At 39.7% G+C, this 22,137-nt stretch overlaps 1 protein-coding gene across 1 annotated transcript in view; it reads right to left on the minus strand.

Moving 5' to 3' along the window:
* Positions 1-22,137, minus strand: part of EPHX4 (epoxide hydrolase 4) — a 35,962-nt gene that overhangs the window by 12,538 nt on the left and 1,287 nt on the right. The window contains exons 2-6 of the mRNA XM_033198228.1: positions 20,623-20,708; positions 10,413-10,570; positions 7,417-7,545; positions 4,354-4,457; positions 1,132-1,280 (exon numbers count right to left, since the gene is read on the minus strand). Of these exons, the coding sequence (XP_033054119.1) occupies positions 1,132-1,280; positions 4,354-4,457; positions 7,417-7,545; positions 10,413-10,570; positions 20,623-20,708 (626 nt within the window). The remainder of the gene's footprint in view (positions 1-1,131; positions 1,281-4,353; positions 4,458-7,416; positions 7,546-10,412; positions 10,571-20,622; positions 20,709-22,137) is intronic.

A 22,137-nucleotide genomic window follows, 5' to 3' on the forward strand; every position in this document is an offset into this window, starting at 1 on the left:
TCCTGTCTCAGTAAATGGCATGCTTATCTATACTGTTGTACATGCCAGAAATCCAGGATCCATATTTGACATCTCTCTTCTCATTCTCCCTCCAACCCATTGCCAACCCCTGTCAATTTTACCACTTAAGTATCTTTTAAATCTGCCCACTCTCTCCATCTCCACTGTTTTCAGACTAGTTGTTCAAGTTACCATCATCTCTAGCCTGGACTGCTGCAGTTTTCCCACATTTACTCTGAAAATTCTCCAGTACATTCTCTGCACTATGGCCACACTGAACTTATTCAAATACACATGTGGGTTGTTTTTCTTTTCTGCTTGAGATTCTCATTCACTAGCTTCACATTCGTGGTCTTTACATCCTTCATATGGTCTGCTTGGCTGTGCATGGCCAGCTGCTACCCACCTCTTGGACCCAGCCTCATAATGCTCTTCTCACCCTTACTTTCTGTACTCCAGCCAAGAAGCCATAATTCTGTTGCTTGAAGCTACAACCCTCTTGCATCTTCCCACAGGGCTCTAGTACCTGCTGTTTCCTTTTTCTGGAATGCCAGTCCCCCGTCCCCAATCTTGTCTAGTCAATACTTAAGTCATCCTTCACTTCTTTGGTCTAACATCATTTCCTCAGTTCTCATCCCTTTCTTCCAAAGCCTTTCTGTTCGTTTATAACTATTCACTCATTACTCTAGTTATTTGCTTAATGTCTGTTTTCTCTATTAGGCTACAAGTTTTGTGAGATCAGAGACCTTATCTAGTTTTGCTCATTACTATGTTCTGAGTATTAACACAGCCCAGAACATAGTGATTAATAAATATTTCTTGAATAAATAAATCATCATTTAAAAATAACTAAAAATATACATCTATTCCAAATAATCTAAAAGGAGAGAATAAGTGGATAGAGTTATGGATAAAACAAGTGACAGCTACATGGAGGATTTGTGATATTATTCTGTCTACTTTTCCTTATGTTTGAAATTGTCCATAAAAAGATTATGCAAGTTACTAAAAAATTAAAATACCTCATTTGAGTCTTTGGATAAGTGGTGAACTTAACCTTAAAAATAAAATATTGTCCCTTTAGGGTCAGATCGAAATATTTTTATTTAACTAAAAAGAAATTATACTAACCTGAAGATATTTCGGTAATGGTTAATTGGGCCACTTAATGCTCCAGGCTGAGAAAAGACATAAATATAAGCTTCAAGATCCTCTGTTGTTAATTGGCATCCTTTTCTTCCAATGCCAGTGCTATGACTGGTAAACAGATGTTTCAAAACCTAATTTAAGTGAGAAAAGAATCATTTAAACTTTTTAGTTATCTATTAATAAGCTAAGTCTTTGGCTTTGGAAAGGGGATGGTGGTCATTGTGCAGTGACAACTCCTAATTTCTGCTCTAGTCAAATTTGAGATCTCATTGTTTATACATACATATTCTATGCATTTCTACTTTCCTAGCTTTTTCTATATTCTTCCCTTCTAATCTCCCCTGCACACTTCATTTTTATAAAAAGCATCCTGTCTTCTTGGTGCCTATTCATATGCTACAAGATCCAGTTCAAGAGTTCCTTGGATAAATGACTAAATCCCCATCTGGGCAGGAAAGAAAACATAAGCCCAGGACACTGAGGAGGCAAGCTATCACTGACTAAAGGGATTATGTCAAGCAGCCACAAGAGCCAACCTGATGGAATGCCTCATTTGATGCCTACTGTGGGATAATTTGGGCATCCAAAAGAATAATGACTATAACTGATTGGTATATATCAAATATATATTCATTACTCTAAAAGTTGTTTGTGAAAAGAAAAAGAATGAGCATATATCCTGCCATTCTTGTGTGAACTATATTTCAGAATAAATAGATGTGGAAAAATTCTTTACAGCAGAATTTCAATTAAAAGCAGAAAGAATTATCAAATTAGAAAATCACCATTTTTCATACCCTAATGAAATAATGGGCCTAGGCTATGATCACTAATGTATGCTAAAATTAATTTGGTGGAAGGATGTGAAGAAATTTTTTTTTTTTTTTTTTTGAGATGGAGTCTAGCTCTGTCGCCCAGGCTGGAGTGCAGTGGCCGGATCTCAGTTCACTGCAAGCTCCGCCTCCCGAGTTTACGCCATTCTCCTGCCTCAGCCTCCCAAGTAGCTAGGACTACAGGCGCCCGCCACCTCGCCAGGCTAGTTTTTTTGTTTTTTTTTTTTTTTTTTAGTAGAGACGGGGTTTCACCATGTTAGCCAGGATGGTCTGGATCTCCTGACCTCGTGATCCGCCTGTCTCAGCCTCCCAAAGTGCTGGGATTACAGGCTTGAGCCACCGCGCCCGGCCAGGATGTGAAGAAATTTTGGCTAGGCTGACAACTCATGAGCCCACTGATCACTGTTAGCGTTAGTAAAACTGGACCAAGTAGTTGTCATGCGCTTCCTTGATGGGATGTGTTAAGAAATACATAGCACCACCTATTAAGTATCCTTTTCAAATTAAAATTTAATCAAGCCTCTAGATCACCAGTACCTATGAAGTAGGAAAAACAAGGGTTAGAGGAACAAGTTAAATACCACCATGATGAAGCAATCAGCTAAATGCAAAATATGGATCTTTCCTCAGGCAAATTTCTTCAATAAACAAGTGAGATTAAAAAACAAATAAGAAAAAAAAAGAAAGAAGGCACTATTATACATTTTAAAAGCTGTAACAACTAAATACAAGGTATAGACTTTGGTTCCTGATTCAAACAAAGGAAATACATCAAGACATTTATGACAGTTAATGAAATTTGAATGAGTATTAAATGATATTAAGGAGTTGTCATTTATTCTGTTAGGTTTGATAGTGGCATTGGGGTTTTCTTTTTTTTTTTAAGTTCTTATCCCATCACAGTTATACACAGAATTATTTATAGGTAAAATTATATTGTGCCTTTTAAAAATCCTCACCAATATCTAATACCATGTGAGACATATAAGAAGCATTTAGGCTGGGAGTGGTGGCTCACGCCTGTAATCCCAGCACTTTGGGAAGCTGAGGTGGGAGGATCGCTTGAGGCCAGGAGTTTCAGACCAGCCTGGGCAACCTGGTAAAACCCAGTCTCTACAAAAAATACAAAAATTAGCCGGGCATGGTGGTGCATGCCTGCAGTCCCAGCTACTTGGGAGGCTGAGTTGGGAGGATTGCTTGAGCCTGGGAGGTTTTTTTTTTTTTTTTTTTTTTTGAGACGGAGTCTTGCTCTGTCACCCAGGCTGAAGTGCAGTGGCCGGATCTCGGCTCACTGCAAGCTCCGCCTCCCGGGTTCACGCCATTCTCCTGCCTCAGCCTCCTGAGTAGCTGGGACTACAGGCGCCCGCCACCTCGCCCGGCTAGTTTTTTGTACTTTTTAGTAGAGACGGGGTTTCACCGTGTTAGCCAGGATGGTCTCGATCTCCTGACCTTGTGATCTGCCTGCCTCGGCCTCCCAAAGTGCTGGGATTACAGGCTTGAGCCACCGCGCCCGGCCGAGCCTGGGAGGTTGAGGCTGCAGTGAGCTGTAATTGCACTACTGCACTCCAGCCTGGGTGACAAAGCGAGTTCCTGTCTCAAAAACAAAGCAAAACAAAAAAACAAAAATAACAAAGAATAATTTAATAAATTTCCAATATACTTGCGTATGACTACCGGTGTCAGTGTACGTGCGACACTAATATCTGCATGTTTACCTTGTTTAGGCCTTTTTTTTTTTTAATCCCAAAGTCTTCTACTTTGCTGCTATTAAACCTGACATTTGTATTCCCTCATCTCCCCATGAGATGTTCTCTAAAAAGGGGTATGCCTGTAGGGGCACAGTGTCACAAAAAAATTGAAGAACAGCCAGGTATTTAAATACATAAACAGAGACTATGAAAATAAGCAAGACTATATGTAAGTTCTTTTTTTTTTTTTTTTTTTTTTGAGATGAAGTCTCGCTCTGTCGCCCAGGCTGGAGTGTAGTGGCCGGATCTCAGCTCACTGCAAGCTCCGCCTCCCGGGTTCACGCCATTCTCCTGCCTCAGCCTCCCGAGTAGCTGGGACTACAGGCGCCCGCCACCTCGCCTGGCTAGCTTTTTGTATATTTTTTTTTAGTACAGACGGGGTTTCACCGTGTTAGCCAGGATGGTCTCGATCTCCTGACCTCATGATCTGCCCGTCTTGGCCTCCCAAAGTGCTGGGATTACAGACTTGAGCCACCGCGCCCGGCCTATGTGTAAGTTCTTAAAACCATTTGTTAAGTTACAATAATTTCCTTTCATTTTTCATTATTCTTCTTAAAGGTGGACTTTAAAATATTTTTCATTAATAAGAATAATACATTATTTGTTTGATTTGTTTGGCTTACCTTGAAATCATTTATCGAGAACATAAATTCTGGGAACCATGGTATTTGGAAGAAGTAGTAATAACTGGATTTCAACAGCTGAGCAGGGTGTCGTAAAATATATTCTGAAATTAAAATGCCACGTTAGACCTTATCCAAGGGGTATAAATTACTTACTGTTAGAAGAATTTCTTTTTAGGATAATTTCACTTTAAGATGATCCCATAAAAGGATCCATAAGGCTTCTTTGGAACAATTTCTATGCTCTTATATCTTATTATGAGTATTTCCAGTATTTCCAAAATGCATATCACTTTATGTATTATTTATTTTTTTGAGACAGAGTCTCACTCTGTCGCCCAGGTTGGAGTGCAATGGCACAATCTCGGCTCACTACAACCTCTGCCTCCTGGGTTCAAGCAATTCCCCTGCCTCAGCTTCCCGAGTAGCTAGGATTACAGGTGCCCTCCACTGCACCTACCTAATTTTTTGTCTTTTTGGTAGAGGCAGAGTTTTGCCATGTTGGCCAGGCCAGTTTCGAACTCCTGACCTCAGGTGATCTGCCCACCTCGGCCTCCCAAAGTGCTGGGATTACAGGCGTGAGCCACTGTGCCTGGCCTTATACACTTTAAATAAAAAGAAAGTTTCACTTTATGAAATCTTGACTCAAAAGGGAACAGGAAGCCCAAACGACACTGCTTTTCCTACAATGTCATTATCAGTGACCTACCACTTTTCCTAGGAATATACTTCTTCACCACCACACACTGGTGGTAAACTAATTAATTAATTAAATTTAATTAAGTGCTAGTTTCACTTAACAGTGTCCTTGATGAAACAGCAAAAAATATTAATTAAACTTGACCTTTGAGTACATCTTTTTAATATTCTATGTAATTAAATAGAAAGTACACATAAAGCAGTTCAAGACAACACAAATACAATGATTGTTCCAAGGAAAAGCACTTCTACAATTGTTTGAGTTGATGGGTTGAATTAGCTGTTTTTTCTTTCCTTTTTTTTGTTTTATTTTTTTGAGACAGGGTCTCACTTTGCCACCCAGGCTGGAGTGCAGTGGCACAGTCTCAGCTCACTGCAGCCTCAACCTCCTGAGCTTAAGTGATCTTCCTGCCTCAGCCCCCCAGGTAGCTGGGACTACAGGTGCGCACACCACACCCAGCTAATTTTTAGCTGCATTTTTAAATGTAACATTGTTTTACTTGAGAGAATGACTAACAACCTATCATCAGTCAGACATGGGTATTTGGCAGATAATCTCTTGAAAATTAACAAAGTGAGCCTGTCACGTCAAGGAAAAGAATCATCAGTAGTTGTTGCCATTGATAAAAATCAGACTTTCAAATGAACCTTAGAACTTTGGAAAACTTATATCTGCTACTGTGAGCTTCACAGCTTTGCAATACTTTAAAGGCTTTTCTGATGAGATTAGGGTGATGTCAAAGAATGTGATTTTTTGATCCTGTTTGATGAAATGTGTCAACTTATGGAAGATCTGCATAAATCAGCAAACCAACATCTTCTAATGCATGATGATAAAAAACCAGGCATGGATAAAAAGATCCAATAAAAGTGCTAGGGAGACCTGTGGGTTTTAATAGCTCACACTATTAAAAAAAATTTACATGCCATCACATTCCACATTGTTACCTTTAAGAAACCATTGGCCAGGCGCAGTGGCTCACACCTGTAATCCCAGCACTTTAGGGAGGCTGAGGCGGGCGGATCACAAGGTCAGGCATTTGAGACCAGCCTGGCCAACATGGCGAAACCCCGTCTCTACTAAAAATACAAAAATTAGCCAAGCGTGGTGGTGGGTGTCTGTAGTCCCAGCTACTCGGGAAACTGAGGCAGGAGAATCGCTTGAACCCAGAAGGCAGAGGTTGCAGTGAGCCAAGATGGTGCCACTGCACTCCAGCCTGGGCAACAGAGCGAGACTCCATCTCAAAAAAACAAAAACAAAAACGAAAACAAAACCATTAATTTTTAAGTTTGGTGTAGTATTAAGAAAGAAAATCCACAGTTATCTGAAAAGGCTATTAAAATACTCCTCCCTTTTCCAATTACAGATCTGTGTGAGGCCAAATTTCTTCATATACTTCAATTCAAACAACATATTGCAACAGATTGAAGAGATTTGCAAAAATGTAAAACAATGACACTCTTTTCACTAAAATTTTGTTTTGGAAGATGTAGTTAGTTTTCATTTAAAATATGTTATTTATGTTAACATGTAATGGTTTATTTCTTTTGAGGAATTAACATATAAATATTTTAAATTTCTATTTTAATTTCCAATACAGTGAATATTTATAAACCATATAAGTAAAAGCTCAATGGGGTCTTTAATAATTTTAAGAGCAGGCTGGGCGCGGTGGCTCAAGCCTGTAATCCCAGCACTTTGGGAGGCCGAGACAGGCGGATCACGAGGTCAGGAGATCGAGACCATCCTGGCTAACACGGTGAAACCCCGTCTCTACTAAAAAATATAAAAAACTAGCCGGGCGAGGTGGCGGGCGCCTGTAGTCCCAGCTACTCGGGAGGCTGAGGCAGGAGAATGGCGTGAACCCGGGAGGCGGAGCTTGCAGTGAGCTGAGATCCGGCCACAGCACTCTAGCCTGGGCGACAGAGCGAGACTCCGTCTCAAAAAAAAAAAAAAAGAGCATAAGGAAGCCCAAGACCAAAAATGTGAGAACTGCTTTAAAGAATACTGCTATTCCTGACAGCCAAAGCAGTCAAGCAAGAGGAGATTTTATTTCTAGGCTGTCAGGATTCATTACTGTCAAAGCAATGTCATTGTATGTTTCCCTTTATCCCTCCCCAAGTAACAGTAAAATCTTTTTTTGAAGGAATAAAATTATGTAAGCAAGTATAAAGCTAAATTTTCTTAGATTCCCCTAGAAGATTGAAAACCAAGGTATCTGACACTGTCATGTGCTATCATGGTTTAGTCACTTAGTTTTAAAATATTATAGTAACCAAATTTTGCTGTTTCTAATCCAAAATGTCAGTGGCAGGAGTGAATTGTCACATTAGCAGAACTGTTTTGATAAAACTTGAACTCACCTGTAAATACATTTGGATGAGGGAAGTTAATAACAATAAGCTTCATCACCATTTCAGGATAACAGATGGCAATTAGCCAAGCAATCATGCCTCCCCAGTCATGACCAATAAGAACACATTTGCTATACCCTGTAATCAAGAAATAAATGTTGACATCATTAAAAAGAAACAGGTGAGTACACTGTTACCTCACATAAAATAGTTATACTTCTAAAGCACCTCTTTTCATTATCTTATCCTAATTATGCACTTTGTGCAGATATTGAGTTCAGTGGTTCCAAAACTTGTCTGTACATCACCTACATAGCTCCACTCTAAACCTATAGATTGAGAATCTATGCCAGGAATCCATATTTTTTAAAAAATCTGAAATAGGCTAGTGCGATGGCTCATACCTATAATCCCAACACTTGAGAGGCCAAAGCAGGAGAATTTCTAGAGGCCAGGAGTTCGAGACCAGCCTGGGCAACACAGCAAGACCACCCCCAACCAAACCAGCCATCTCTACAAAAAAATAAAGAAATTAGCCAGGTGTGGTGGTGCCCACCTGTAGTACCAGCAACTGTAGAGCCTGGGGTGGGAGGATCCCTTGAGCCCAGGACTTCAAGGCTGCAGTGAGCCACGATCATGCCACTGCACTCCAGCCTGGGTACGAGACTGAGACTCTGTTTCTAAAAAAGAAAAAAAAAAAAAAAAGCGGCGGGGGAACAGGGGTACAAAACAAACAAAAAAACATCTGAAATAGCTAATGTTTCTCAGCTCTGGTCCCATGGACCTGAGTTTGGAAACCATAGTAAAGACTGCACATAATGGGCTGGGCGCGGTGGCTCAAGCCTGTAATCCCAGCACTTTGGGAGGCTGAGACGGGCGGATCACGAGGTCAGGAGATCGAGACCATCCTGGCTAACACGGTGAAACCCCGTCTCTACTAAAAATACAAAAAACTAGCCGCGCTAGATGGCGGGGGCCTGTAGTCCCAGCTACTCGGGAGGCTGAGGCAGGAGAATGGCGTGAACCCGGGAGGCAGAGCTTGCAGTGAGCTGAGATCCGGCCACTGCACCCCAGCCTGGGTGAGAGAGCGAGACTCCGTCTCAAAAAAAAAAAAGACTGCACATAATGAAGTCAAAAGCGAGATTATTTTCTTTTTTTGAATGCTCAGAAATTTCTAGTTATAGTAAAATTATAAATGTCTCATCTATGTCCAACTCATAAATCTTTATTTCCAGGAAGCATCTATTTCTTCCCTAACTTCATAAATCCTATGTACAGCTCAACACAGAAAGTTTGTCACTAATTTGGAACTGTGAAGTCAAATTGAAGTAATGGAAAGTCTTAATTATAGCACCAATTTTGCACCAGTTTCATTTTATGTAATCACTCAGTAATTTAAAGTAGGTTAAAATGTTGATTAATAGAGATTCCTACAGGATTTCCATTGTATGGATGGATAAAATTCATTAGTAATTTATTCCTGGAGTACTTAAAATTGCTTAATTCTTTCAAGGAAGTACTTCTCACCATCACTCCTCACCACTATACTAATACACACACATAGGCATCGACACACACAGATAAATCTTGTTTATATTAATTATTTGCCTAAAAATTTCATGATGACAAATTTAGGCCAGGTCTGACTGAATTATCACAAAATCTGAAACATAATTGTTCAAAATCAATGTCGGAGTCTCTTTTACTGTAATCAAACTAAATGACAACATTGTACGTGACACCCCCAGACCCCATCCATTTTTTCTCCCCTAAAAATATTGGCCTGATCTATGCTCTCATTAGATTACTGTAGAAAGTGGCTTTCATTTCATGGTGTTTCTCACTATACTGCTTCCCTTAACATATTGATGGTAGCAGCTTGGTTTCAGTCAAAAGGGATATAGTATTAATAGATTGGATTATTGTTAAAAAAATATTTACTTTCCCCTTCTCCCTACTGTCACAGTAGTCTACCTGCTGCCCTTTGATTTTAAACTTGGCCATGTGATTTGCTTTGGTCTCATGGTGGCTGTATGTATAACTCGACTTTGGGCTCCACCATATGACTTGCTTTGACCAATGGGCTGCCTGTAGAAACTTGAGCTTGTGCAGCTGAGCTCACCCTCTACCATTGCCAGGAGAAAAGCTTCCCTCAGGCAGCCACTCCCTTTTAGCTTGGACTCCAGCCCAACTCACAGAGAGAAGCCAGTCCCAGCTGGACCTGCAGCCTGAGGTGAAGACCAGAGGAGTCCAGCCTATGGTTAACCTGCAGATCCATGAGTACAGGAAAAAATGGTTATGACCTTATGCCACCGATCTGGGGTGGTTTGTTTCACAATATTATGTGGTTCTAACTGATGGATAACAACAGAAATAATGCAAGTGCATCTGTATTTTATAACATTTTAAAATGAATATTTAGGTGTGTGTTCTAAAGAAATAAATTTTCTAAGTACAAAAATAAAATTTTCAATAATTATTTCTGAAAATAATAAACAGCATACATTAGGTCTTTTTTTTTTTTTTTTTTAGACAGAGTCTTGCTCTTATTGCCCAGGATGGAGTGCAATGGCACAATCTTGGCTCACTGCAACCTCCACTTCCTGGGTTCATGTCTGGATAATTTTTGTATTTTTAGTAGAGACAGGGTTTCACCATGTTGGCCAGGCTGGTCTCAAACTCCTGACCTCAGGTGATCTGCCTGCCTCAGCCTCTCAAAGTGCTGGGATTACAGGCGCGAGCCACAGCACCCGGGCCATTAGGTCTATGTTTAAAAACAAATCTGAAAAGTCATTCTTGGCTGGTAGACGGAATAGTTGCTCTAGATGCATCATTTTAAATTTCCTGTATAGATATTTTGGGCTGACTACCTGAAACCATGGTGACAGGATCCAGATAATTTGAGGAGATGGAATATGCATCCTCCCAAGAAAAGATGTCATCGATTCACAATTTGTTGAATGTTTGTCCCTTAAAAAGAGTTGTTTTGTTTCAAACTAACCTACCTAAAGAATCTAAAATATCCTTTATGTCTGTAATTAGACAGTCCAATTTATAATTCTGTCGATGAATGGGAGCATCTGTTTCTCCATAACCTCTCAAATCCAGTGCTACAACTCGATATTCACTTTTAAATTCTCTCAGTTGGTAACGCCAAGAATACCTGCAGGAAAAAAGGAAGCATTTAAAATACCATATTTACTAGAACAAAGAGTAACATTACAAATTTTTTTTATTTTCTTTTTTATTTTTTTTGAGACGAGTTTTGCTCTGTCACCCAGGCTGGAGTGCAGTGGTGTAATTACAGCTCACTGCTGCCTCAACCTCCTTGGCTCAAGTGATCCTCCTGCCTCAGTTTCCTAAAAAACTGAGACTATAGGTGCACATCATCACACCCAGCTAATTTTAAAAATTTTGTGTAGACACGGGGTCTCCCTATGTTGCCAGGGCTGGTCTCAAACTCCCGGCTCAGGAGTGATCCTCATGCCTTAGCCTCCCAAAGTGCTGAGATTACAGGTGTGAGCCACTGCACCTGGCCACATTTCAGATTTTCTCAGTGGAAAACTGTAAGAAATTCCTTATTTTTATAACAGATATATAGCTGCAAGTAAGCAAGAAAGAGACCTACTTGAGAAGGAAACACTGACATTCTATTAGAATTATTTTATCTTTTTACCAATTCCAGTGGAGGGTAACAAAGTGCCACTATTTACAGAAACTACACAGTATCAGATACTAAAATCATTGTACTTACATAAGTCTTAATAAGTCCATTTTTTAAAACTTGAAACAAGGTCTTGCTATGTTCCCAGGCTGGGCTCAAACTCCAGGTTCAAGTGATCCTCCTGCTTCAGCCTCCCAAAGTGCTGGGATTACAGGTGTGAGCTAACATGTCTGGCCAATAAGTCAATTTTTCATTTGCTTGTTTGTTTTGAGACAAGAGTTTCGCTCTTATTGCCCAGGCTGGAGTGCAATGGCGGGATCTTGGCTCACTGCAACCTCTGCCTCCCAGGTTCAAGCGATTCTCCTGCTTCAGCCTCCCAAGTAGCTGGGATTACAGACCTGTGCCACCACGCCTGGATAATTTTTGTATTTTTTTTTTTTCCATTAGTAGAGACAGGGTTTCTCCATGTTGGTCAGGCTGGTCTCGAACTCCTGACCTCAGGTGATTCACTCATCTCGGCCTCCCAAAGTGCTGGGATTACAGGCGTGAGCCACTGTGCCTGGCCAAATAAGTCAATTTTTTAAGCTTTTCTTAAATGGTGTGTATAGCCACCAGGAAATCTGTACTATGAACAGTTAGTTATTTTACAGCCCAAATTTCTAGATAATAAATTGATTATGTTTATCTGAAAAGTAGATTTTACGCACCTTACTCCATTGTCAAATAGGGTCAATGTTTTAGTAATAACCACAGCTTATTTATGGGTGAAAAAGTCTGAAGGCTTTTTTAAAAAAGATTATCACTGAAATAATCTAATAATGAAACAATCATTTAAGATAAACCTCTGCTTGCTAAAGCAAAATTCTGTGGAGAAGATCCTGAACCATGAGTATAAGCAAGAGTGATACTAAAAACATTTAACAACCAAAATGGCACCAGCACTGACCAATTAGAATAGCCACAGTGCTGCAGCCAAGTTCTGGAGGCCACTGCTGAGCCAGGCATTCTCCCTTTGCTTGATCATGGAACTGCAGTATTAATTGAAATAGAGAGATCCATGAGATTTTCTTTTTCAAATAAGCAAACCCATTTTAGATAACCAACAGAAAAAAAAGACATGGATTTTAAAAAGTGACTCACTATGTTACGGGACTCAAAATATGCATTTAAAAAAACGCATCTGCGTGCACATTTGTTCATGGAAATACAGTGTAAAATTATCTGACACAAGCCAAGTGGGAGATTATGGTCTGAAAATACTTTTGGAGTGCAGTAGGCAAGCTAACACAACTGAATGTTAAGATTATAAACCAGTGTAAAGATTGTAATATAAGATTATAAGCCAACAGTGAAAGGGGGGCAGTGATACGAAGTGACACACAACAGTAAAATCAATGTAACAAACAGGCCAGGCACAGTGGCTCACACCAGTAATCCCAGCACTTTGGGAGGCCAAGGTAGGCAGCTCACTTAAGCTCAGGAGCCTAGGCACCATGGCAAAACCCTGTCTCTACACAAAATTAAAAAATTAGGCTGGGCGCGGTGGCTCACGCCTGTCCCAGCACTTTGGGAGGCCAAGGCAGGCAGATCACCTGAGGTCATGAGTTCGAGACCAGCCTGACCGATATGGAGAAACCCTGTCTACTAAAAATACAAAATTAGCCAGGCATGGCGGTGTATGCCTGTAATCCCAGCTACTTGGGAGGCTGAGGCAGGAGAATTGCTTGAACCCAGGAGGCAGAGGTTGAGGTGAGCTGAGATCGTCCCATTGCACTCCAGTCTGGGCAACAAGAGCAAACTCCATCTCAAAAAAAAAAAAGAAAAAAGATTTTTACTAAGTATGGTGTCATGTGCCTGTGGTCCCAGATACTCAGGAGCCTGAGGTGGGATGATGGCTTAAGCCCAGGTGGCAGAGTTTGCAGTGAGCTGTGATTGCGCCACTGCACTGTAGCCTGGGTGACAGAGCCAGAACCTGCTCCCCCCTGAAAAAAAAATCATTGTAACAAATGAACCATCTTACATCATCAGGAAGAGTGTCAGACACATATTTGGAATTATGAATGAATATGGAATTTTTTGATCTATCACTAGGATATTTATATTTTATGAAAATCTGCCAAAGCATTGCCAACTAAGATGGATTTGAAAATGTTAACAAAAAACAAACACAGAAAAAGAATAACAAAAAAGAAAATGCTAATAAACATGTCTTCTGGCCAGGCGCAGTGGCTCATGCCTGTGATCCTAGCATTCTGGGAGGCCAAAGCGGGCAGATCACTTGAGGTTAGGAATTTGAGACCAGCCTGGCCAACATGGTGAAACTACGTCTCTACCAAAAACACAAAAATTAGCCAGGCGTGGTGGCGGACATAATCCCAGCTACTCGGGGGGCTGAGGCAGGAGAATCGCTTGAATCCGGGAGGTGGAGGTTGCAGTGAGCCGAGATCACATCACCGCACTCCTGCCTGGGTGACAAGAGTGAAACTCCGTCTTAAATAAATAAATAAATAAAATAAAATAAACGTGTCTTTTTTGGCTAGGCTGTAATGTTGTTAATCTTGTCTGCGGATTGTAACAAATAAAGTAGCTTGTTTCCTTAAAGATACTCATCTATCAACACATATGATTGTATTTTTTCTGATTTGCCTTACTTAAAATTTTGAATTGATCTTTTATGTCTTTGTAACTGAAGCCTAATTCTTCCCTCTTTATAATCCATCATACCCAATCAATAAAGTTCTGTTCATTTAACCTCTTAAATATTTATTTAAACATTCCCTTCTACCATTCTATCATTACCTTAATTCAGGCCTCCTTTTAGGCAGCAGCCTGTTGCTTGGTCTAAGTGTGTCCCTTTCATTCCCCTCTGCTCTATCTTCTACAAAACCAGTGACGTAGCAAAGACACAAACTCATGTCATTTCCTTGCTGAAAATCTTGACTCCCTATTACTCATAACATGAAGCTCCAGCTCATTTTTCTAGCAGAAAAATATCTGAAAGATTTGACTATTGCTCAATCTTCCAGCCAGATTACTTTACACTCTGTCATTTGCTTTATAACAAAAAGAGCTAACATCTATACCATTCTTACTACATGTCAGGCCCAACTCTAAGTGCTTCTTGTATGGTAATACTGATCTTCAAAACAATACTATGAAGTAGGTATTATTATTATCTTCACTTAACTGATGAAGAAGTGGAGGGAAAGCAAAGTTAACTGAAGTACCAATGGTCACAGAGTCAGTAAACAGCAGAGCCAGGATTCTAGCCCAGGGAGTCTGGCCCCAGAGTCCATGTTGTACTGCCTCTGCAGCACTAGGTTGAAATAGGTGAACAAATAGAGATATTGGTTTTTGCTTTTATGACTTTGTTCATATGGTTTCCTTTGTCTGAAATACCATCACTCCCCACCATTCTCCTATTACTCCATAATCCCTGACTCTCACCCCTTGGTTAACTCCTTATCACAATGGGCATCTCCTCTTCTAGGAGACTTCCCAGCTCTCTCCATTACAGCTGGGGTGCGTGGGCCCCTTCCGCACTTGTATGTGCACTCTTCAGGGCTGAGGCACACATCACTTTTGATACCTGGCTCTTCCACGAGATGGTTTCCTGGGTTGTCTATGAGAATATCTAACCCCTGCTGGAGATTAATAAAGATATGTTGAATAAGTGAAACAACAATCAAATAAAAACACTGAGTAATGACAGTGCTAGAAGTACCCATTGTGCAGTAGGACTTTTGTCCCAGTTCAAACCTTGAGACAATGACATTTATTGGTCCCAAATTCCTACTGGGGAATTTGTATTCAATTTCTGTTGAACTGCACGTGGTTTCAGTACCTTAAGGGTCCGTGTCTTCATTTAGGATTTTCAAGGTAGAAATTTCAAGGTAGAAATTTCACTTAATGTATATAATCCTGCAACATTTTACATTTAGAATTGGATTAGGGATTATGCAAACATGATGCCTCCATGTCATATTAGAAATAATTTAAATTGCCTTAAAAATAAATCCAGCTACTGCTTTTAACAATGAGTTGAAAGCCAAACAATATCCTAAACAATTCTAAGAAATAGGGCAACTGCATGTTTTTAATAAATTACTAAGGAATAATTTTTAACTGTCATCTTCCTGAAGTTCATAAATTGAACACATTTGATTTACACGTTAGCCCTAAACTGAAAAAGAAGTCACCCCAGTATCAGATTGATGGACACATCATTTACGTGAATAAAGCGAAAACGATCTCCTTGACACAGGAATGAAACACATTACAAAAGCAGTAACCCTGAAAACATTATAAATAAGCAAAACTATTTTCATCCACATTGCCTTTTTTCTGGTAGCTTTAGGTAATAGCAGAGGACACTCGGGAAAAATAACCAATCTCTTTCCCAGTGTAGCTCTTTACCTAAGGAGGGCTCCTGGTTTTACCAGGCTAGCCACTTTCAGATGTAGACTCTCATCCTCCTCTTTACCACAGAGAAATGCCATAGCTGTCAGCTTCTCTGCTCAGCTGTATGATGAAGGCCCCTCACTTGCCTCAGCACTTGAATGATGACGCATGCATTCCATACAGCTGGAGACGAAGACGACTCAAAGAAATTGCCTGCCTCAGCTCAAAATATTTTTAAAGGAGATGCAAATTGAAGTGGAGAGAGAGAGTGGGAGAAAGATCATCCTTTGACAAACAGCCTTATTTGGGGTTAATTTAGTCAAAGGTCCTGTAGATGTGTATCTTGCTTAATATTTCCTTTAGACTTTAAGAAGACCCAGGATTTTATTGTTGCTGTGTAACAGCTGATTGTATACATTAAATATCACCATTTCTCAACAGCTATTCTCAGGCAATGATGATAAATGCAGATAATATGTTACATTTGTATGGTGCTTTTCTGTTTAAAAAGCACTTTCACACACATGATCAATTCATGGCTTTTTTGTTTGTTTTCACTGTATCAAATATTTATTACCTACTTAACCTATAATCAAGCATACACTTTCATGTGTATTTAGGCAAAACTTAATTGCTAGAGGAATAACATTTAAATTTGTAATATAAATTGAAATTGGTTTGAAATGCCACGCATGAAGTTTTTTGGCCTTTAAAATGAAAAAAATAAATAAGAGTTTTGTCTTAAAACGTAAACCCTAGAGTTTTGTCCTAAATTCTAAGACCTTTTTTTTCCCTATTGTTTGTTTCCACTAGCACCTCAATGGAATTGACTAGACCTCATAATGGGTAAGAGTGGCAATTTGATTGATTGAAAGGAAAGACAGAGTGAGCATCAACAGAGGTCTTGGTTTAGCATATGACTCCAGGGATACCTGATTACCAACAATCTCCATGTAATATTTTCAGATGCTCCCTAAACAACCAGGTAGCTTTCAGATTAATGATCAGCAAACTTCAATGGATTCAATATGATCTATTTTGAGTAGCTGAGCTATCTGCGTTTGTAGTTGTTGCTGTTTTAAATTCTAGCAATGTTCTTACTGGAGAAACATATGACAGATTTAGTGAATAGAAGGGACACATGCCTATCTATGATCTTCACATATTTCTTAATATACGGCTTTTCAGAGTGAAAATATCTCTAGGAGCTTCCCAAAAACTAAACCATTCCTCACAATGACCAGATCCCTTTTGGATACATTCAAGATTTGACTTTGTGGGAGCAAATGGGAATGATGTCCAGGGACCAGTGCTGGACCCCTCCTAGGCTGTTTCATCCCCTGAAGATTCTAGAACAAGAATCACCAGCCATTTCTATTTTGCAAAAGGGCTCTCATAAGGAGTAAATAATGAGACATGACTGTGAAAAACATGCACAAAATCTCTTAGAATATGACAGAGAGCATCTACTGCCCTGTATGAAAGTGGTTGTAGGTTCATTTTTATCTTTGTGTATATTGCTCCGCATGTAAAGAGGTGAAGTTCCAGAGGAATAAGGATGGACAAGTACTGAGGTTGGTGTGAGGTAGAGAAAGAAAATAGCTTTCAAATGTTTTCTTTCTAAAAAGTTAAGTATCATCTCCCCGATGTATGAATTTTATTTAGGATGATGATTTAAAATGTTAAATTAAGGTATTTTTATATTGTTGGCTGATTTTTTAACAACTTCTTGAATGTTTGTATAAGGTGTGACATTTGAAAGGCAAAAATCCATGCATGTTATCCGATCAGATTACTATAATTCCTATAGAATGAGAACAAGTTGCAGAGGTCAGCCCTGACTTTCAAAAACAAGGGGCACCTGACTTTCTGGCACTGCCAACTTCAGAAGGGTAGCTATGGGGCTTAAATGAGATGGTATATATATGACACTTATAAAAGTACCTGGCTCGGGAAGGGAACAGCATACACTGGAGCCTGTGGGGGGTGGGGAGAGAGAAAGCATCAGGATAAATAGCTAACACATGCTCTACTTAATACCTAGGTGACGGGTTGATAGATGCAGCAAACCACCATGACACACGTTTACCACGTAACGAACCTGCATGACCTGCACATGTATTCCAGAACTTAAACAAGAGAGTACCTGGCTCATAGTGAATGCTCAGAAAACGTTAACTATCATCACCAGAGTTAGGAAACTATTATCTGACACATGGATCTCCACACTGAATGAATGGGAATGAAGGAAGAAAATGAACATTTACTGAATATTCACTGGGGCCAGATTTTTCATGTTTTGACTCTTCATCCTCACCCAACTCTGCAACATTATTGTAGATGATTGTTTAGGGTTCTGCAGCAAATAAGTGGCTGAGCCAGAATGTACTGCCCATGCTATGTTAAGCAGATTTGATCAGTGTTTCAGAGTAACATTTTATTGTGAACTAATTATGCCATGCACTCCATGAGGTGAGACCACATGCATATGCTCGAATTGCACTGGGCAGCTAATCTACCACCTCATTGAGCTGTCTCCAGATGAATGAAAGAACAGATCAAAGCATAACAGGAAAATGACTTATGTTTATTTATGCACATCAATCCAGAAGGGGAAAAAGATCTTCATGCAGGGAAAATATTCTAAGGAAGACTTCTCACTCTGGAAAAATTATTAGGTATAGGTGTCTTTGCTATCCTCCACTCTTTTCTTCAATGCCTAATACCTCCTAGTACACTAACATCCTCAATACATTTATTCATAAAGTCCCTTTCACTCACAAAGTATTAACTAAAGTGGGTCAGGTGCGGTGGCTCACACTTGTAATCCCAACATTTTGAGAGGCTGAAGTGGGCAGATCACTTGAAGTCAGGAGTTTGAGACCAGCCTGGCCTGTTTAACATGGTAAAATCTTGTCTCTACTGAAACTTCAAAAATTAGCTGGGTGTGGTGCACATTTGTAATCCTAGCTACTTGGAGGCTGAGGCAGGAGAATCACTTGAACCCAGGAGGTGGAGGTTGCAATGAGCTGAGATTGCACCACTGCACTCTAGCCTGGGTGACAGAGCAAGACTGTCTAAAAAAAAAAAAGAAGTTTCTTAAGGTAGTAATCCTTTCAGCACTAGATGCATTTTAAATCAGGATTTTGAGTGACATAAAATCTTTAAGACTCTAAAGGAGGTAAGAAATCTGTAACGGTGGAATTCTAGGTGTTATAAGATAGTAAGGGAGGATTTGCAGACAGGATATTGTCCTAGACCTTTCAAAATATATCAGATATTCTACCTTTGAGTCAACTAAGGGAACTGGGCTTTTAAAAACATCAATTTCTTGACTTATTTACTTTATGAACTATTTCTCATAGCCCTGTGCTATCAAAAACTGGTTTTCTTTTACTGCCATATGTACCACCTTTTTTTTTTTTTTTTTTTTTGAGATGGAGTCTCGCTCTGTCACCCAGGCTGGAGTGCAGTAGTGTGATCTCACCTCACTGCAAGCTCCACCTCCTGTGTTCACACCATTCTCCTGCCTCAGCCTCCCAAGTAGTTGGGACTATAAGCGCCTGCCACCAGGTCTGGCTATTTTTTTTTTTTTTTTTTGTATTTTTAGTAGAGATGGGGTTTCACCGTGTTAGCCAGGATGGTCTCGATCTCCTGACTTCGTGATCCACCTGCCTTGGCCTCCTGATATGTACTACCTCTTTTAAAGATGTTCATTAAAAAAAAAAAAAAAAAATTTAAACATACGTTGCTTTCATCTGTACTTATTTGGCCCAGTGGGGTCAATAGAGAACAGAACATTTCTCCTTAGGTAACTGCTATGGTCTGAATATGTTCTCCCAAAATTCATATGATGAAGTTTATTTGCCTCCAGAGGACACATCAACAAGGCACCATCTTGGACACACACAGACGTGGATGTCATTAGACTCTGAATCTGCCGGTGCCTTGATCTTGGACTTCTCAGTCTCCAGAATGGTGGGAAATAAATTTCTGTTCTTTATAAATTACCCAGTGTCAGGTATTTTGTTATAGCAACAAAAATGAATGAAGATAGTAACTAATAATTACGTATTTGGGGCTCTAGATTTTCTTCCTAATGTGAAATATTTAGGTAAATTATCCTGCATTCCTATAAGCCTATTGCTCTGTGCACAGGAAATAGTTCATTTTCAGTTTCCATGAGTGCTCTACTCTCTGCCTTCTCCTCACCCCAGCCTCACCAAAATCTTCCTGATAACAATCACTCCACATCTTTGGTTTGTTTAAAATCTCCTTTCCCTACCCAGTGTTGTATTTTGTCTGTAGTAGATACTCTACACAAACGGTTTTGTTACTGTTTCAGGAATTTGAGACATTAAAAGATATGTGTTTTCATCCTCAAAAAATATATAAATTTAAAATGGTAGCAGGTAGGTCTTTTAAGGAGGAAAACCATTGCTGTGATTCAGGAACATTTAGGAATATTAACTCTGGGCACATGATCAAAAAGTAGGGTCTGTTAAAAGTCATTACAAGAGGCTTGGTGTGGTGGTTTACACCTGTGATCCCAGCACTTTGGGAGGCCACGGTGGGAGGATTGCTTGATCTCAGGCTTTCAAGACCAGCCTGGGCAACATAGCAAGATTCCATCTCCAAAAAAAAAAAAAAAAAAAAAAGCTAGGTGTGGTGGTAGATGCCTGTAGTCCCAGCTACTTGGTAGGCTGAGGTGGGAAGATTGCTTAAGCTCAGGAGGTCAAAAGTTGCAGTGAGCTGTGATCATGCCACTGTGCCCCAGCCTGGGTGACAGAGTAAGACCCTGTCTCAAAAATTACCATTGTAACACTATTAAGAGGTGGGGCCTTTAAGAGGTGGTTAGGTCACCAGGGCTCTGCCCTCATGGATGGAAATAATGCCTCTATGAAAGGGTAATTTCAGTCCCTTTTGCCTCTTTGCCTTTCCTCCTCTGCCATGTGATGCTGCAGCAAGAAGGCCCTTGTCAGATGTTGGCACCTTGATCCTGAACTTCCCAATCTCTAGAACTCTGAGAAAATACATTTATGTTCATCATAAGTTACCCAGACTGTGATATTCTGTTACAGCAGCACAAAATGAACTGAGAAAATAAGGCAAGTTTTAATATAACAATAAATGTTAGTTGGTAAGTTTACCAGAATTCTGGAAATCCATGAAGCAGCAGCATAAGTGGTTTGCCTCTTTCTCCAGCAGCAACATAGTGAAATCTTAACCCTGAATCCTGAAAGTAGAGGGCATGGAATTTTAGTGATGTTTGTGTTGATTGACAAAGAAATATATTTAGCATTTCCCCTTCATTAAAAAATAATAACTTGCCTTATTTTTAAAAATTTGTGTATTTACAATATCTTTATGACATTCAGTTGCCTTATTTTTAACATCAAGAAATAAATTTACTTTCATTAATTTTCAAAAAGAAAAGCAAACCCCATGCCCTATTAATAGGGTAAATTGACAGATTCACTTTGTCAACACTCCCTTGACAGTATCTTCTCTTCTTGTTCTAGTACAAGGTCAATTTATATATTATGAGCTTCTGAAGCAATGTCACAATTTGTAACTTTCATCTTACCATTTGTAACTTGCATGTTACTGATGTGTCACATTTCATCTCCCAAATGCTGCAGGACATGTAAATAATTCTAATCTGAATTTATATTTCTGCCATGTTTACATCCTAGTCATCTACTTTTCTCAGCTTGCCCGTCAAGAGCTGTGCAATCAGTTATATAATTCACACCTCCTTCTCTTATTTTTAGGTCTCTCCTTCCCACATTATTATTTTGAGTGTTGCATGTTCTGTTCCCCTTGCTGCCTGCTCATGTCATGTCAGTGTGCGTTTCTAATAACAGAGTGCCCTGAGTGCTCAAGACTTCACTCTGCATGTGGGAGACAAGAAAACACAAGGAAAATTAAAAAAACAGGGAGATGAGACAGGAATTCAAGCAAATACTAAGCAAGCTGAATGGAGGAAAGTAGAGGGAACAGCAGAAAAATAAAAAACTCTGAAAGCAAGCAAGCTAGGAAACAAAACGAACCAAAAGCTGAACAGAGACATTGGGTTTTTATATCAGACAACTCAAGCAACTGAGTTTTCAGATGTGAAAGAATCATTTTGCAGATTCAGAAGATGAAGCCCAAAGATGGTAACATGGGTCATAAAATGGTTGAGAGCAGGGCTGTGACCAGAATCTCCATCTTGTCCTAACTCCCAGGACAATGTTCTTTCCACTCCTTTGTACTCTGTCTCTGGGGAAGCTCTTTAGGCGGCCAGAGCCAGGGGAAAGGTGTTTTATGGAATTCCAGATGGTTCTCATACAACTTTTACTCCTCAGGTTGGACAGAGATAACAAAATCTGACTTTACCCTCAGTTGCACAATGGCTTCCTAGAGGTTCAATAACTTCTTTTATTGGTGGTGAGTCTTGGAGGATTAAATGTTATGGGCACTGGATTGGATTTAATTAACATATACTTTATTGCACTGACTATGCGTCAGGCATTGTTTTAAGTTTTTCGTGTTTGTTTTTATAAATATTAACCTATTTAATTCTCATGTCGACCCCAGGCAAGAAAGAAGTTCTCTTGCCCTTCTGAACTTCAGCTGTGGGGCAATTTAACTCCTAACAGGAAATAAGGACTTGGTGACAT

The sequence above is a fragment of the Trachypithecus francoisi genome, unplaced genomic scaffold, assembly GCF_009764315.1.
Source record: "Trachypithecus francoisi isolate TF-2019V2 unplaced genomic scaffold, Tfra_2.0 Lachesis_group5, whole genome shotgun sequence".
NCBI lineage: Eukaryota > Metazoa > Chordata > Mammalia > Primates > Cercopithecidae > Trachypithecus > Trachypithecus francoisi.